This window comes from Trichinella spiralis, assembly GCF_000181795.1.
Source record: "Trichinella spiralis strain ISS 195 chromosome Unknown Scfld4, whole genome shotgun sequence".
Lineage (NCBI taxonomy): Eukaryota > Metazoa > Nematoda > Enoplea > Trichinellida > Trichinellidae > Trichinella > Trichinella spiralis.
Window position 1 is genome coordinate 10,204,335 of NW_003526943.1, and position 18,213 is coordinate 10,222,547.

At 35.2% G+C, this 18,213-nt stretch overlaps 4 protein-coding genes across 4 annotated transcripts; all 4 read right to left on the reverse strand.

Moving 5' to 3' along the window:
* Positions 1 to 3,039: 3,039 nt before the first annotated feature.
* Tsp_06263 (conserved hypothetical protein) lies at positions 3,040 to 5,986 on the reverse strand. The gene is made up of 5 exons (XM_003378283.1): positions 5,956 to 5,986; positions 5,347 to 5,396; positions 4,654 to 4,715; positions 3,342 to 3,489; positions 3,040 to 3,069 (listed from the first exon to the last, which is right to left on the reverse strand). Exons 1-5 carry the CDS (start codon positions 5,984 to 5,986, stop codon positions 3,040 to 3,042), a joined length of 321 nt encoding a protein of 106 aa, XP_003378331.1.
* A 1,287-nt stretch (positions 5,987 to 7,273) lies between these two features.
* Positions 7,274 to 13,992, reverse strand: Tsp_06262 (conserved hypothetical protein). The gene is made up of 6 exons (XM_003378284.1): positions 13,705 to 13,992; positions 12,354 to 12,464; positions 11,248 to 12,005; positions 8,016 to 8,224; positions 7,588 to 7,713; positions 7,274 to 7,296 (listed from the first exon to the last, which is right to left on the reverse strand). Exons 1-6 carry the CDS (start codon positions 13,990 to 13,992, stop codon positions 7,274 to 7,276), a joined length of 1,515 nt encoding a protein of 504 aa, XP_003378332.1.
* An 877-nt stretch (positions 13,993 to 14,869) lies between these two features.
* On the reverse strand, positions 14,870 to 15,288 carry Tsp_06261 (hypothetical protein). The gene is given in 2 exon segments (XM_003378285.1): positions 14,870 to 15,161; positions 15,173 to 15,288. The coding sequence occupies 2 exon segments, from the start codon at positions 15,286 to 15,288 to the stop codon at positions 14,870 to 14,872; spliced, it is 408 nt and encodes a 135-aa protein (XP_003378333.1).
* Positions 15,289 to 15,371: 83 nt separating this feature from the next.
* On the reverse strand, positions 15,372 to 18,001 carry Tsp_06260 (conserved hypothetical protein). The gene is made up of 6 exons (XM_003378286.1): positions 17,994 to 18,001; positions 17,893 to 17,964; positions 17,397 to 17,524; positions 16,699 to 16,752; positions 16,224 to 16,537; positions 15,372 to 15,533 (listed from the first exon to the last, which is right to left on the reverse strand). Exons 1-6 carry the CDS (start codon positions 17,999 to 18,001, stop codon positions 15,372 to 15,374), a joined length of 738 nt encoding a protein of 245 aa, XP_003378334.1.
* Positions 18,002 to 18,213: the final 212 nt, after the last annotated feature.

Sequence of the window (18,213 nt, forward strand, 5' to 3'; positions counted from 1 at the left end):
AAATTGAAAAAAAAAGAAAACTTTTTCATCAGGTAAGTTATCATTCATATTTGATATAATAAATGTGAATATTGAAACATTCGATAAGAATAATTAAAGGGAAAGTTTAAAGATTTAAAGGAATAAATGAAAAAAAGGAAAATTGAAAGAGAAAAGAAAATTATGAAAAAGATGAGTTGAAAATGTGTGAGAAAAAAAAATTAGTTGACGATGATGATGATTTGAATGAAGAAGTAACGAAAGAGTGTTGTTGTAACTAGCCAGCAGCCAGTCAGTAGTTAGCTGAGCTTGCTGTTAGCTATATAGATAGGTTTGCTTGCTCTCTCTCTCTTCTGCATACAACTGACATCATCATCATCACCACCACCACCACCAGAAACATCTACACCAAGCAACATTATCATAAAACCAGCAGTCAGAAAGTGAAGCAATTTTCAAAATCGGCTTCAAAACTGGACAATTAATTGTCCAATTGGAACATATGGAACGCGTCTGTTGAACGAACCGAAGCGAATAAAATTGAAAGCCCCTCGTCGCACAATTATTATTCATACTTTTATTACTCTCTTTTCTGCCTGTTGACGACGCAAGCAACAAGCTAAAAGCAGGTATCACGAAAAAAATAACAAATACCTTCTTTATATTATCAATATATTTCTTATACTTGTATTATTAAATGTATAAATTATCAAAAACAGGCACTATATATACATATATTGTTGCTCAGCTGGACAAACGTTTCACTTACATTATCGACCAAACGTTACTTTCCGTTTCAAAAGCTGTTAATCAATTCAGCCTATCCAAAGATTGCAAAGCTACTTTACTTGAATGAATGCAAAAGCAAAATTTCCCTTTACAGCTAATGAGACAAACATTCGCCGTAACGTTGAGAATTTGTAAATCAATCGAATTTGAAAATTTCAATAAACATTCAAATCGCATTGCACAATTACCAAATTTATGACAATTGGAGTAAAATTCTGTTTAAAATTTAACCAAACAACAAAATATGCATTTAATAATTTTAAACTTGAACAGTTTAATTGAAAATGAATTAAGATGTCAAATTATTCGATTCCAAATTATCAAGTTGAACAACAGTAACAACATTTTTTGCTCAAATATACAGAATACATACAGCTAGCTGATTTTGAATTTTGTTCAATTTTACTAAATCTACTCACCACCGTGTGGAAAAAGTAGTTTCATTTACGTTGTAACAAGTGAAACATTTAAAAACCCTTCACTAACATATTCAAAAATATTATCATCATAACAAATTCTAGTTAAAGCAAAATGTTAACAATATAAATAATTCAGTAATGAATCATCTGATGATCAATTAAAAATTTTCGATAAATAAATAAATAAATAAATGTAAAAAGAATTAACAAATTCTTCCTTTCACATGTTCATAAAAGAGGAATGAGAGAGTGAAAGAAAATTTCATTTCTACAATAAAATGATGAGGCGATTATATTGCCTGGATTTGTAAAAGAATTGCATTTTCAATTATGGGAAGAATTTAGTTAGTCTTCTTCTCTTTTTTTGTTATCCATTAAACAAATGCTTGCTATCGGTGAAAGTTGCTAAAAGTTTTCAACTTGGTGAAAAGAAAAAAATTCTACTAGTAAAAGAACAACATCTTGAACAATAATTTTCACTTTAAAACGCCGTGAAGTGCGTGTGTGAAGCGAAAGAAAACTTTTCCTCTGATCAATGCATTTAAATTATGAGGAAAAATTTTACAAAAAATCATTCTTTAGAGCGGATAAATTAGTCAGTTATTCATAATTGAACTATAATAAATTTTTAATAAAATCTCGAAAATGAACATCTGTATGTTTTTGTTTTTTGGTGAACGTACCGATGCATGTCAGAAGATGGCGATTCCCTTATGTCCATTATTAAATTTATCATTAATTTAAATAATACCTGCTTTTTTACAAATTTCCAACTTACCGTTTCAAACATTCATCAGAAATTTTGTGGAAAACCAAACTGTAGAACTTTGTCCAATGTTCTTCTCCTTCTTCTTCAGTCTACCTGTTTCCCAGTCAACAATGAATGATCATTTACAATTTTACATTTCCTGAAAGAAAAAATATAAATTATTATTGTTATTATTATTGTCCATTTTCAAACTGACAACGAACTTTTTGATTATAAAAACATATATTTATTTTTACACGCAATACATTATTTATTATTTTTATTTATATAACAAAAATTTTATCAGAAATGATCTATTAAACAAAAAATAATAAATAATTTTAAATTTGAAAAAAAAAGATGCCAACTGGAGAGATGTAAGAAGAAGAAGAAGAAGAAGAATTTACATGATGACATTGTTGGACCACGATACATTTCAACGTTAATTTGGGCAAACATATCCCGTTGGACAATTCAATTAGACAAATTGATCGTCGTTCAAATGTACGTTACGTTGGATTGAAGTGGCCTGAACGAGCAAATGCTCCATTAGGGAAATGTGCTCCGCCTTTTTGAAGCCGTCGGCGAATTGATTTGCAACGGATCATTTTCTCAGTCAATCCAACATGCCAATTTTAGGAATAAAACACGCATTCCATTATTATATTCAATTTTCACTAATCGTTCAAAAAAGGGAAACTTTTCAAATTTCATACATGGGATAAAGGGAAAAAAAATAAATAAATAAATAAACAAGTGCAGTGTGTAATTTTATAATAATAATAATAATAATAATAATGTATTATTTATTAAAAGAATCAGATCATCGAGCAGAGAAAAATCTCCGCAACCAGAGAAGAATGGAAACGAGCGAAGCGTTGTAAATTTAATGGTCCAACTTGTCGCAATTATTGGTAATCAGTGAGTTTTAGCAGTTGAACCGAGTGTCACAGTGGAAAAGTGGCAATGATGCGTGCCTGCATGACAATTGGATGAAAAAGCAAAAGAAACACATCAACTGTGAATCTTGAAAATGCCGCCGAGGCCAAATTGGACTAATCGCCATTGTACAAGCCCATTTGATCAACGCGACAAGTTGAAATTTCACAACATCAAAATACAAATATATTTATACTGTAAAAATGTGAAAATATTCAAATTAAAATAGTAGGTATTTTTTGGAAACAGATTTTCAAGTACAAAATACGAACGAATACAGTATAGAAAAGGAATAAATGGATGAATGGGAATTGATTCGAATCAGTTCAATTCAATTGAAGAGTTGTTAAAAATTTAATTTCCATTGATTCAAAAACGAACAGTAGTGGGAAAAAGTTGATAAGATTTGAAATTTGAAGAAAAAATTGAATTAAATATAAAATCGATCAAAGTAAAATTTCATAGACCCTAATCAACTGTTGAACGTGTGCATAAAGGATGACAAGACGTGAAACATGACAATTAAACGTTGACAAAGTTGATGATGGTGGTGGTGATGAAAGAAGCAAAGCAGCGCGACAAGCACAAGCACACGTCAAGCACGGACGCCTCCTCCTCCACTCAGGAAGTGTGAAAAGAAAAGCCGCTCCTACTTTTAGCACATGTTCGACCAGATGGAATTTTTATTATTTGATTTTTTTTATGAAAATTCTTCACTCAGCAACAAATTTTGCCAGATTTATCCTGCGGCATTCAATTTTCAAATGCACACATTAGAAAAGCATACATAATACAATCAATCAATGTTCGACGTGAAAATTAAATAAAAGTCAATTTTAACCATAACGTCAACAAATAAATAAATAACAAAAGCGTAATAATAATAATAATAATAATAATGCATACATTTTAGCATACCTGAATGTAAAAGATAAAAATGTTATATTTAGCAGCGTGAGATTAGATCCGCTTTTGCATAGTGTGCGCTGCAAAGAGTGGAAGACATTGAAAACGACCCAAAGCATTTGCATTAAAAGAACCAGATTTTTCGAGTTGCTATTTTTTGTGTTCTTCTTTTTTAGTCCAAATATTTATTCGCACAAATAATTACAATCATCACAGGTGTGAAAGTTGCCTCAAAAAATCGAAAATTATACTTCCATTCAAAATTTTTATGCAAATTTGATCGTTCAAATTAATGTTTAATAAAAGAAAAAACGAATAAATAATTTTACTGTAAGAAGAAGCTAAACCATAAGCATAAATTATATATATTTGAAACTTGAAATCTGGAAAACAAAAATATTCCAACAATGCTGTCTGTATTGAAGTGAAAAGGTGAAAAACTAAAGCTAAAAATTACATTTGATGAAAACCAGTTTTCATCGAAAGTAAAACAAACAAACACACACACACATTCACTCCTTTGAAAGAGAATAAACATTCAAATGAAATCAAGTTTCAAAAAAAAATTATAAAAATTTTTTAAATAACAATAAATTCGTTCAGGATAATATTTTAATGAATTGTTAAGAAAAATAAAATGAAAAAGAATTCAAAATCAATTTGCCTCATTTTCAAAAATAATTAAAATTCTATTCAATGGTTTTCTTCAAAAAAATTACAGTACACTCAAATGCAATGTAAACTGTTAACAAATGAAAATCAGCAAACGTACAATTTATGAATACACTTTTAAATACAAATCACTCGTGCGAAGTGCAATGTCAAAATTTGTTGTTATACTGTAATATATTTGTAATGTTGCAAAAAATTTACATTCTCATTTGCAAGTGTGGAATTTTGAGATAAGTATGACCTTTTTTGTTGTCGTTTTGAAACTTAAAAATGTGAATAATAAATTTTTAAAAACGTTGTACATTTGGTGCGATGAAATCAAATCAAATCAAATAAGCGTTAGAATGCAAAAAATAAAAAATAAAATAAGCTGCGCATCAACAATTGAATATCAGAAGAGCAAATCAAGTGTTTTCGGACCAGCAATAGATCGATTTTTTCATTCACCACTTTCAAACTGAACAACAATTACAAGCACAATTGTAATGGAAATTATGCAAATATAGTTGTATTAAAAGTAAATTTTAATATTTGAACAACTACAACAGAAGATACATATAAAACAAGCGATAAACTATACAACGAACAACACTTTTTCTTCCACTAAGCTGAACATTGAAAAAATTCCATTCAATTTCGCACAAAGCTCAGTTGTTGCTTTATGTTTCTTAAATTTTTTTCTGCCCTTTACATCTTTTCCAACTGGCAAATAAAATGAAAATGTTAACTTTAAAACTTATTTTAATAAAAGTTCAACGTCGTCAATGAACAATGAATTATATTATCAGAAGAGAAAAAATATATACATGTATTTTTTTCTAAAGAATAATGTATTTAAATTTAAATTAAGGAATTTTAAAATTATTTAATGCAGACTGAGTTCATAAAAAAAACAACATTGAAAATGTCACCAAAACTGCACGATTCTTCAAATCGAATTTCAACTAAAAATTATACTGAAAAAAGAATAAAAATATTTGCAAGAGCAAAAATTTCATAATTGCATACATAATACACATTTCAGTGTTTGCTGCATATTGTCATACATTACATTCTAATAAATTATTCAAAATGATGATGATGAAAAATTGAAATAAAAATTACTTCAAATCTAACAATAATTTTAATATGTAAATGATAAAAAAACTAGTATTTCCTGAGTGATTTTAAGCAATCCAAATGTGAAAAATGTGAATTAATTAATTAACATTGTGATGATTGACTCACTGGATGAAGAAATTCTTAATTTCATGCAATGTAGATAATAAACGATTATACATCATCTCTGGGAACATTTCACATTTTACTAAATGTAGACTTTATCATGAAATAAATTTGTTAATAATAATAATAAAACAATTTAATAATTCACTATTTGAAAGTTATTCGAAGAAATCAGAATAAATGAATTTAACAAATTTACATAAACTTCAATTGAATCTATTTTATTGGGTATAAATAGAGTTTTTTCAAAAAAAATATGAATAAATTTCACTCACTTACCTGCATACCAATTGATCTTCTGTAATTTCATTTTTTTTGTCGATTAAGAAAGATATTTGCAATTCCAGTGATCAACTGCAACAATAATCAAGAAGTGGAAAACGAAAAAGACAGACGAAGAAGAAGAAGAAAGAATCAGATTGAAGAATGGAAAAGAAAAAAGATCACCCAAAAGCCAGCTTTCACCAAACGCCGCCATTGTAGCTTGTGCTTGTCAAATGCTAACAAAAACTTGTCATTAAACAAACAGTCATAAATAAGCTCGGCTTGATGATGATGATTGGAAAACGTCGCAGCATCTTGTCACTTGGTCTGCTTGTCGATGCTGACGTGATGATGGAATTTTTCTTGCCACTTTTTTTCCCTTTATTCTACAAGTATCCAGTTTTATTAATTTAAATTTAAAAAAAAACAACAATATTCATGATAGCATAGTGAAAATAAAAACAGAAAGAAAAAATAATATAGCAAAGCATAATTATATATATATACTACTTTGCTATCAAATGAAATTCACAGTCAAATTGACCACTGACCAAAACATAACCAATCGATTTGCATTTATTTATAGAATATGAATTCAAATATTGAAATAGAAATGTATCATGCTGATTTTTTACGGTCAATAGCTTGGATCCGAAGATTCATTTCCCTTTCATGCGACCGAGCAAGCGGTTCAATCAAATCAACCAACTTATTATCCGACATCCATCCAGGTGGTCATCCGGCTTTTTCATACACTTCTTCTTTACAAAATTGTTCGATTTCAATTAAAAATCAATTTCCATTTTAACAACAGCATAAAATTATCCACTTTTCATTTATTCAGTGGAAATCAAACTGCGTTGTAAAATTCATTTTTCAAACAAAACATACGAAATTAATAATAACTTTATTACAAATTGCTTACCTTTCGCAATTAAAATATGAAAAGTTCTGCAATCATAACCTATTCACAGTTATAACAACATTTTATAATGCAAACAACAACAACAACAAAATATTCAAATTCAATTAAATATTACACTACTAGTATTATTATTATTGTTGAAAACAAAAAATTGAAATTTTTTTGGTAATTTTTTCTTCGAAGTGATCAGTGAAAAAAACCTCAATTAAAAAAATGCAACAACAACAACAACAACAAATTAGAAAAATGTATAGTACATTGAGAAAAACTTTTATTTTCACAATTCACATTTACCTGAGAAACTTATTTAAAAATGGTTCATTTTATTTCTTTTATAATTAATAAAAGAAGCCCGTCCTGGAAGTACCGCAAATTTTCACAACAGCAGCAAAATTATTCAAATATAACTCAAGCTTCCGCTGCTGCTGGTGCTGAAAATTACATGAAAAAATGCAAATAGATCTATTTTTTACATTTACATACAATTCAGCATTCGTGTAGAACAACAAATTGTTCTTCATCCATGTTATAATTAAAGTAAATTTCTGTTTTGTTGTCTTGGCATACGACACCGATTAATCATCGTCGGATGATTCACTGAGTAGAAGATCTTCCTCTAAAACAGCGAAAGATCATAGTTCAGCAAAAACAAAATTTCTTGGCAAATAATACCATCCTTTTCCATTTGATAATATTAAAATAATAATAATAATAACTCTTACGCAATTGATTGAAACCGTTATTCTTTGCATGCACAGAATTGTAAACATTTGGAGATTTAACTGGCGACGACGATTCAGAATCTGAATCATTCGGTTCTGCATTCAGCGCGGCTTCTAAACTTTCCGCTAAAAAATATATACAAAATCATACATACATAATCTTTATAAAAAAGATAAACATAATTTATTCCATGCATCTAAGAATAATTATTATTATTCAACTCTACATTTCGTTTACTTAGAATAAGAAAAAAAATGAACGAACAAAAATCAACAGTAAGACATCCTCATCTTCATTTGATTAATTTTGAAAATTTCAAAAAATGCATTATCTATTGTATATGATTGAAATTTTTAATAATAAAAATTTACAAATTATTAGAAATATATTTCTAAGAAGAAATAACAATCAAAAAAACTGTGCATACCAATATCAGCATTGTCTTCATCTTCAACGTCCGAGTCATCTTTTCCGACGCTAGAATCACTTGATGCACTCATGTATTCGTCTGAATTGGACAACAACTGGTCCATTTGGAAGTTTTCAGGCGTCGTGGGGGGCGTCTGTTCAGGAATACCTTGCAACCGATTTCGCATGTGCTGAATCGACTCCAACACTTCACTGCTAATTTCATCACTGAAATAAATTATACAAAAAAAACAGAATAAAATACTGTCGTGATAAATTATTCAAATAAAATTTATCAATATACCGGGTTTTTTTCACTTGTATGTCATACGTTAATTGTTCGAGTGTAAACGTCTCGTTCTTGTGATCAAAAATCAACAAGTATTCTTTTTGATAATGCCTTTTTCCACCTTTAAATATGGTTGCATCACAGACTTCCCGTTCAACCTTAAAAAATGCATAAATGAAATTGCATAAATGAAATTATTATTCTGCAAAATTATCTACATTCAATTTTGGAAATGTAATCACAACACCGTTTTGTTCCGACAATTCGACAATGCTGTCACCAGTGTTTCCCATCGAAGCAGGTTTGAAATCATCTAAACAATAAATTCTCATAATTAGTCCAAGGTGACGATTGAATTAAAAACAACATCGAATTACTCACATCGAATGGTATGAAAATCATTCGCATGTCCATCTTTGATTAAACTTTTCCCCAATTTAAGACTATAACGACCTTTGAAGGTATATTTCGCCAAATCAGTCTCGAGTTCCATTGAAATAAATTTCTTTGTGTCAACTAAAATTATAAAAATCACAACTGCACAAGGAGCAGAAAATTTAAAATTAAATGCTTTCCAATAATTACAATTATCACGATAAATAAACATTACAACCATTTAAAGAGCAAATGTTTGAAAGTCCATTGTATGGATATATTTGAATGATTTTTGCGCATTTTGCAAGAATTTTCATTCAAAAATGTCATAAAAATACTCAAATCCCTTAAATGTAAAATACATTTTTCTACTATTTGTAAAATTAAATAAAAATCAACTTTGACTAAACTAAAAAACTGTAAAAATTGAAAAAATTTGAAAATTCTTCAAAACTTAACCAATCAAAATATGTAAAGTAACAAGTGGGGAAATATCAAAAAAAATTTGAATACTTTATCAACAATTACATAATAATTTTTAATAATAAATCACAAAAAGCATTTGATATTCATTAGAATATAATTTTAAAAGCAAACAACTTCTGAATACAAACAAAAAATAAATCACAAAAACGCAAAAATTCAGAAATTGCACAAAAGTGTAAAAATGTAATTTAAAAATTTGTATATTTACAAAAATTTATTTACGCGATGTAATCAGAGTAGAATTTCAGTAGAGGAAATGGACTTTATACGATATAAACTACTTCCATACAAGCTACAAAACGCACTGATAAATAAGACAGTACTTGAAAATAAAGTTGTATAAAGCAATACTGTATATATGTTTACATTAAAAATTTCTGAAATAATATTTATCATTTATGAGTAAATATTTATACATTTTTTGAAAATTGCTTTCTAAAATTAAACAATTTCACATTGTTGTGATCTATTTTACGAGCAACAAAATACCTTTAAACTGCACAACAAAATAATGTATGTATATATAATGTCCGCAATGGCTGTGCTTCTCAAATAGAAAAATAACTTCATTAGCATTTTTTAAGAATATTTTAATAATATTCAAGTCAAAAAAGTGATTCGTAATCATAAATGATAATATTTTTTCCAAATGAGAATTGATTATTCACTTCAATATGAATATAATTTGTAAAACTGCATTTCAATTCAATTAAATAGTTGCTGCCGTTTTCAATTCGATTTTAAATGATGAATAATTAAGCCGTTAAAAAAATATGATTTTCCAACAAAAGCAATTTTTATCTGAACAATAAAGAAACAACAGTTGTCATGGAAAAGTTGAAACAACATTAAAAGATATTAATCATCTGCAATATTTAAACAAATTCCAAGTTGCAATAACTGGTGCAATTAAATAATATTCTTTTCTGGTATTGCGAAATGCCTACCCTGTGTACACTGGTTGGGAATTAATCAAAAATTGTTCCTCTTCAAACATTTCAATCATACATTTAATTATTCTGACGATAAGAGGAAATGTTTCGTTTCATTATTTATTTAATGGTACGTTTACACCCTGTCCATGATAACAATTAGCCTATTAATTATCAATTACGAAATGCTCGTGCCTGGTACTTGCTCGAATTGTTGCGAAGAAGCAGTTTTGCTATGTGTGCAAACGCATTTGCAATTGTTGACGTGTGTTAGTAAAATTTTTCTAATTGAAACGTAATTTTTCGTATAAAAATTTCGTTGTGTTCATATTTCTATTGGCTATAAATTGTAATAATTAACTGAATTTGCATTAACAAATCCACCTACTTCCATTTTACTACTTCACAGAAATTTGAATATAATACTCACGATGTTCAATATTTCACACACACTACACTGAGCAATCATCATTATTATTATTATGTAACAGCAAGCTTTTTGTTATCACCGGGATGAAATTATCCCTGAAATGATTTTTTTCCAAATAAAGCAACAAAAAAACGAAACTATTATCTTCATTGAAAATTAATAATGCAAAAAAAGAATTCTTTCAATTCAACAATGCTGTCTTTTGTTGTAAATTTATTTTTGCCCAATTACGACTGTTTCTAAATGCATAAAAAAACACAAAAGTGAAAAGAACAAGAAAAACACAGATTTGCAGCCACCATTTCAACGAACACAACAAGTTGTTTAGTTGCTGTTTTGTTTTTACAGCCGCTGCCGCAACTAGCAAAAGAAATTCTGCATATCACTACAAGAAATCAATATATTCTATACATATACGTGTGTGCGTGTGTTTGCAGCGGATTTTCTCGTTTCTGATGTTTACTTCAACAAGTGCATCGCATCACATTAATGGGAAAAAAATAATAATAAAACAACAAAAAGTAAACAAAACAGAACAAAAAACAAAACAGAAAAAAAAGTAATAACAACCGGTTTGAAATGATAAAGAAAACGAATTAATTCTGCGCATCATCCAGTAGTGGAGTTGTTGTTGTTGTTGTATGGAGATTTTTGTTGTTGTTTTTCGTAAAATTTCAAATTGGTAGCAGCAAAAAGAAAGAAAAGAAAAATAAAATTTTTTTACATGCGACGCACTGACCAACGGTCACCGATGGACGGTGGTGGCGGTAGACTGTTGCCAGCTGATCCGGAGACCGCGTTGTTCAGCATTGGAGCCGGTTGCATGGCGTTCAGAGCCATCAAGCCGGCGCCAGCCGACGACGGGTCTTTGACCATCGCGGTAAGTTTGGCGCGCAGACGGCCATTCTCGGCCAGAAGTTGGTCATTCTGTTCCATCAGTTCGACAAGAGACAACTTGAGCGAGTCCAACCTTTTGCGCAAACTGATATTTTCGTCAACTAGCGCTGCGCAACTGTTCGGACTGAGCGGCCGCGCGTACACGCCCGTAGGCGCCGAGTGGACGCCGGGGATCGACAGCGCCGGCGGCGGTGGCGCCGAATTTGGAGCCACCGGGGCCGAGTCCGCCGGATCGTTGTACCGAGCTCGTTTGGAGCCGAAGTCGTAGCGGTGGTCGTAGGGGGCGCGCGCGCTGTGCGCCGGCGGATCGGCCGACTGCGCACCGCAACTTCTCGACTCTCTCGACGGATAGTCGTAAGAATCTCGGGCGTCCCGTTCACATTTGGGGATGATGTGCCAGAAGCGGCAACGCGTGCCACGCGAACAATGCCCCGACAAGTTCTCCTTGCAAATCGGCCTGCCGTTCACCACGTCCTGACCAGTGGCCGAAACAATCGCCCTGGCCAACGCCTCGGTCATCCGGCCGTGGCGTTCGTACGTTTCCATATCCCTGCGCGAACAGTGCACGTAGCGGCAAGCGTTGCGCGTGCATCTTCCGTTCTGGTAATCTTTGCAGTAGTTGATTTTTTCGTTCTGTTTCACCGTCTCAATTCGGTTAGTCTCGCTCTCTGGGTGGTAGAACTTGCACCTCGAACCTCGAAAACAGACGTTGTTCAAAAAATCCCGACAAATATCTTGACGCGATTCTGAAACGCCCGCCGCCGCCGCTGCCGCTGATGCTGCTGCTGATGATGATAGTGAAGACGATGCCGAAGCTGTTGATGGTGGTGGTGGTGATGCTGCTGCTGCTGCTGCTGCTGCTGCCGCCGCATCCGGATGGCTATTACCCTCATCATGTGATAGCGCTGCCGCTGCCGCCGCCACTGACGCCCCTGCCGCATCGCCTACTGCATTTGCGCGTTCCTCATTGAACTTTTCGTTTGAGTCGTACGAATCGTGAAAATAGTCACCTTCGGAAGCCATCATTGAGAACAAAATCCAATAACAAGCTCTGAAAAACTGAAACAAACAAACATCATACTCAAAAGCATAACTTTTCTCCACCAACACAACACCTACAACAACCACTATAACAACAACAATTCACAACGTCTACCATAATCAATACCGTAACCCACCTGAACATCAAAATCATCACTAATTACAAAGAAAATTCTTTTCAACTTAATCTTCATTTTAAAATTTATTATATATCACTAAAACAAAAAAATTTTTTTATAAATTATATTTCTTTCAAAAAAAGTAAACAAATTGGCAAACTTTATCACGACAGGATAGCATACTGTAAAAAAACAAATCGAAATTTTTTGAAAAAAATCAATTTACTATTCCAATAAGAAAATTTAACAGAACATCAATTCTTGATTTCCTACACAATGCGCAGCAATAATATCCAAAAGGTCAATTTTCACCATCAATCAATTATTACGTCACTACAGTATTAAAAAAAATAAGCACAAACAATGCTTTTTTGATGCAAAAAAATAATGATGATGTTTTTATTTAAAATACGCAGTTACGAAGGTTTTATGACAATTCGATCGAAACCATTCAACTTAATCAAATATAGCGGACGAAGTGGAAGAAGAGCAGCAAAGCTACCGTAAACAGAAAGATCCTTGAACATCGGAAAGGATTACGGTCGTGCGGTTGTCAGCAGCGAGCGAGAGCATGTGGTTGTTGGTTCTGAAATTGTACTGTGGCGGATAGGTAACGGTCCTTGTTCGGATTTGTTAATAAACATTGTGCAGCTTACCTGTCTTGTGAATGCGACAGTGTTACCGGGAGAGTGCGAACTCGGAAGAAAGGGCAGCAGCGCCGGCGGAAGCCAAACGGAAGATATGACCGTGCGGAGGAACCCGCCGGTCGACACCGGCCCGTCGTCGCCTAACGACGACTGTGTTAGTAGCTCGGTTGGGGTGACGAACGAACCCACCCGAGAGAGCGGCTCGTTACATTGGAAATGGTGCTGAGGGGTCGCAACCGTCTGTTATGGCCCACCTCTTGCCTTTTCCCCTGACATGGATCCGACTGAGTGGCTGGACACGGTAGAAGACTTCTTCTATGTGTCAGGTGTGCCACGCTCACACCAACCTGCGCTCACAAAGGCTCCATCCTACTCGGCGACGGCCAAAGGGTGCGTCTCTGCGGCCACGGAGTATGGTCCCTCCATCTGGGAAGCTGGAGAGGACGGATACAGTCAGATACGATGCCCACTGCAGGAGACGACGATTCCAACCTCTTCTTCTTCAGTCAACACTTCTGAGCTAGTGTGCTTTTGCTTCTGCGCACCGTTCGATGGATCGTCCGACGCCAAAGCCAAAGCTCCACTTTCACCGGCCACCGCCTGCTCTTGGCCACCACGTTTCTCCACAACCACATCACCTTCTACTACTGCTGTTGGCTGCATCACTTCGACCGACTGTTCTGTTGGACTTTGACGCGAGTGAGAACGCCCTCGGTGCTGTCCTTTTGCATCCGAACGATAAAGGTCTTCCGGCGGTGATAGCGTATGCCAGTCGCTCATTGTCGTAACCGAAGCGGAAGTACTGTGCCACGCAGCGGGAGATGCTAGCCATCGTGTGGGCTACGCGCCACTTTTGACCGTACCTATACATGCTGGCAAAACTGTCCATTGACCAGCCGGAGGACTGTGATGTCCATCTCGACCGGGTGCTTCTGGCCTGCCGGTCTAGCGTCCACCACACCACTGGTGTTCAGATATAGTTCCTTCCATTAGGGATATTCCCGTTATCTTCCCTTAGCACTGCATGTGCTCTTTTAAAATATGATCAATGCTAATTATCCTCGCCGTTTCTACTATTTTGTGCGTTTTTATGACTGATGTCACTGAGTTACATCCTGCACCAAATCGTTGCGGTGGTATGTCCCTTGTTCATGAAGGCAGGGCATACAAATTAAAACGTGCCGGCAAACAGAAATATTGGAGGTGCTCGAAAGTATGTGCTAAATGTACAGTGTGTGTCCTTCGTTATTAAGGGTTAATGTATTTTGGTATAAGACAAAAAATATTGCGGTGGTGCTATATGGACAAATCTTGATGTGACATCGGTGAGCAAGCAGAATGATCACATCGAAAGCTGCTCGGTGGATGAGCACTTGACCTACAAAATGGAAAAAAAGGCGATTTTGAAAAAGCGGAGTGCGGAAGAAACGAAACCCATCCTGGCCATTTATGATGAAGAAACTTCCGCCGCGTCCGCCCACCCATCCACATCTGGCCATTTTCCCCTTTTTAACCGGTAAAGTCCACGATGTACATACAGCCACCGGGCAAAGCGATACCCGAAACTGCCTAAACATCGTCGGGACCTGCAAATCCCTGTCCCGTTCAGGACAACTAAGGTCGGTAAAGAATTTTTGTTGTGGCAGAGTGCATCAAGTCATACACTGGTATTTGGTACGGGTTCCAACATTAGACTGCTGGCAGACAGCCTTACTGGAAACTGCCGCTGCCGCTTTACCCTTGCCATCACCAGAAGTAATAGCAGCACTACTGCTTCTAGCAGCTTTTCTTTTCTCCGCTCAGTATTTTTCTTTCGCTTCTTCTGAGGCTCTTCACTCAAAGCTCCAATTTCACTGGCCGCCGCCTGCTCTTGGCCCCCACTTTCCTCCACAACCACATCACCCTCTACTACTGCTGTTGGCTGTGTGACGGCGACCACGAAATTGCACCTGCGTATCACGGGCGACCGGCGGTAAAAACAAATAGGTCAGCGTGGTGAACGCGGCAGTGTGTGTGGATCGGAGTAGACATACGGCGTGCGCGTCCCGGTTTGTTGAACATTTGTATTATAGCCATTTTGTATAATCTCTTGTGTCCCGGTGTTTATAATAAACTCTCTACATAATAAATGGTGCGGATGAATCGTGCGCCTGACGGCGCTACAGCTGCATCACTTCGACCGACTCTCGGTGCTGTCCTTTCACATCCGGACGATAAAGGTCTCCCGGCGGTGATAGCGTATGCCAGTCACTCATTGTCGCAACCGGAGGATCTACTCCCGGTTTTGAATTCAAAGACACGCCGCCCGACATTTGATTGGCCTTAAATTTCGTTGGTTTTCAAGCCGGCTAAACTTCATTAATTGTTGCGATGAGTTTTATTCGTTGTCGCAAACCTAAAGTTTTACTGGTTGTCATTGTAATGCCTGCTATTTGTGAAATTTTGATTTCTTTTTAATGGTCAGTTTTATGATATTCAAAGCTTTACCATTTATTTTCTATATATGTATATTAAAAAATTACTATTTTATGATATTTATTTGGTGAAATTAATTACAATTAATTATTTAATGAAATTCAGTGAAATGGTGAATCTACTTGATCTTTCTTACTAATAGCATCCGTAACTTTTTAATTCAATTTAAATTTATATTTAACTTCATCAAATTAAGAAAAATTAATAGAAAGCAAAGTTTTGAACAAGGTTTTTAAAATGCTCAATAGTACATCCACCCGGTCAGCCACCCTTTCCAGCGAGTGGGGATGGACTTGGTGGGGCCACTGGAAGAAACTCGACGCGTCAATCGCTACATCTTGGTGGTGTGTGATTACTTTTCAAAGTGGCCAGAGGTATTCCCACTGCCTGATGCCGAGGCGATCACGGTGGCCACGGTCCTGGTGAATGGCATTTTCTGCCGGTACGGAGCACCAGAGACGCTGCACTCAGACCAGGGCCCTAACTTCGAAGCAGAGGTAATAAGAGAGGTATGCCGGCTGTTCAGCGTTGCTTACCACCCACAGTCTGACGGTCTGGTAGAGAGGATGAACCGAACACTTATAGACATGCTGGCGAAAGTGTCCATTGAGCAGCCGGAGGACTGGGATGTCCATTTCGACCGGTGCTTCTGGCATACCGGTCCAGCGTCCACCACACCACTGATGACACAACCTGCCGGATAATGTTTGGGAGGGAGCTAAGGCTACCAGTGGATGTGATGATATACGAGCTGCCACACGGCGCGCTGGAGGAAACCACGGGAGAATATGTCCAACGCCTGCGCCACGAACTAGAGTAGCTGTTCGACACGGTCCGAGCCAGAGCAGGCCTGGAACAGCGTCAGCAAAACGTTTGGAGGGATAAAAAGGCGCACGGACATATGTACGAACCGGGTGACCAGATTTGGCTGCAAGTGCCTGTTAAACAAAGCTAGAAGCTCACTGGGACGGACCATATCTAGTCGAGAAAAAGTTGGAATGGAACACGTACCGGGTAGGCAAGGTCTGTGGGGGAAGGGACCATGTGGTAATCCATTTCGACCGCCTGAAACCATACCACGACAGGGGGAAGTGGTGTAGCGGATGAAGTGGAAGAAGAGCAGCAAAGCTACCGTAAACAGAGGGATACTTGAACATCGAAAAAGATTACGGTAGTACGGCTGTTGGTAGTGAGCAAGTGTGGTGTCGGTTCTGGAATTTTACTGTGGCGGATCGGTAACGGTCCTTGTTCGGATTTGTTAATAAACACTGTGTACTTTACCTGTCTTGTTTATGCGACAATGTTATCGGGAGAGCGCGAACCCTGAAGAAAGGGTAGCAGAGCCGGCGGAAGCCAAACGGGAGATATGACGGCGCGGAGGAACCGCCGGTCGACACCGGCCCTTCGTCCCCTAACGACGACTGTGTCAGTAGCCCGGTTGGAGTGATGAACGAGCCCGCCCAAGAGAGCGGCTCGTTACACAACTGAATGTAGTAGAAAGTTTAAATCTGCATACTATTAATAAATAAATAAATAGTTATTAATTTATATTTATTTATATGTCACTTTGGAGAATAAAACTTTCTACACTCTAATGATAAATATTTTAACAGGAAGCATGAGTAATAGAGAAGAGCGGTCTTCAACTTTGCCATTCTATACAAACTGTATAAGCGACGTTTTGCTACGTCTGGTATATGAAGATTTACATTTGAACAAATTTCCCAATTTGGAATACCAGATCATAAAATGCAAGCCATGTTTTGTCAATGAAAGCTGCACTGATGTACTAAAAAACTTCTGCATTCTTCTGTCCAATGATGATTCTTCATTCCAGCTGGAAGAATTAGATGAACTATTACAGTTTCTTTTCTCGAAACAAATTTTTGTCTGCTATCTTGCCTGCGCCAGTAATGATGGAAATGTTACCTATTTAAATGTTGAAAGAAAATTTGGTGGAAATGTTCATCCCTTCGTTTCGAGTAATTTAGTGACTTGACGTTTTATCAGCGTTTATTATTTTGACTACCGTTTGAAAGATACGCAAATAACTGTCTAACTAATAAAATCAAGTGACTATCAGAGTAGATGGTCTACTGTAGTCAGAAATGATATTTCCTGTTTTCAAAATTGTCATATTCTGAGTAGGCTTATGGACTATTGCAAAAATATTTGCACGAATTATGTTTCAAATTCAATACCAACCAATTCTGCGGTCTGATAAATAATAATGAATGAATAAAATGTTCTTTATTATAATGTAGCAAGGGAATAATACTGTAATTTTTGTTTTATTGAATAAAAACTATTTCATTTGCTTAACTTCCTGTAATACTGTACAATATTATAAACTTTTCTACTTTTTAGGATTGCAAAATATATAGTTTTTATTATTTTTTGTAAATTTATTATAGAATTATATATTTTGCCTTTTTTTCAATTTTTCAAAGCCGATATGTTCAATGTTCCCTTAAAATATAATCTTTCTACATTTAAACATGCTTGTCAAAAAAGACTGTAAGTAAT

What these genes read in the sequence shown, in the direction of transcription:
- Tsp_06263 (XM_003378283.1), bottom strand. Translation starts at nt 5,986, where the DNA reads ATGAAATTACAGAAGATCAATTGGTATGCAG. An exon ending in TTGGTGACATTTTCAATGTT is followed by an intron (nt 4,716 to 5,346) that starts GTTTTTTTTATG and finishes CACATTTTTAAG; the next exon opens with TTTCAAAACGACAACAAAAA. An exon ending in ACGTTCAACAGTTGATTAGG is followed by an intron (nt 3,070 to 3,341) that starts GTCTATGAAATT and finishes ACATTTTTACAG; the next exon opens with TATAAATATATTTGTATTTT.
- Tsp_06262 (XM_003378284.1), bottom strand. Translation starts at nt 13,992, where the DNA reads ATGAGCGACTGGCATACGCTATCACCGCCGGAAGACCTTTATCGTTCG. An exon ending in ATGAGGAACGCGCAAATGCA is followed by an intron (nt 12,006 to 12,353) that starts GTAGGCGATGCG and finishes AAAGATTACCAG; the next exon opens with AACGGAAGATGCACGCGCAA. An exon ending in CCGTCCATCGGTGACCGTTG is followed by an intron (nt 8,225 to 11,247) that starts GTCAGTGCGTCG and finishes AATTTATTTCAG; the next exon opens with TGATGAAATTAGCAGTGAAG.
- Tsp_06261 (XM_003378285.1), bottom strand. Translation starts at nt 15,288, where the DNA reads ATGGCTATAATACAAATGTTCAACAAACCGGGACGCGCACGCCGTATG.
- Tsp_06260 (XM_003378286.1), bottom strand. An exon ending in ATTGGGAAATTTGTTCAAAT is followed by an intron (nt 16,753 to 17,396) that starts GTAAATCTTCAT and finishes GTATGGTTTCAG; the next exon opens with GCGGTCGAAATGGATTACCA. An exon ending in CCACAGACCTTGCCTACCCG is followed by an intron (nt 16,538 to 16,698) that starts GTACGTGTTCCA and finishes ACGCTGTTCCAG; the next exon opens with GCCTGCTCTGGCTCGGACCG.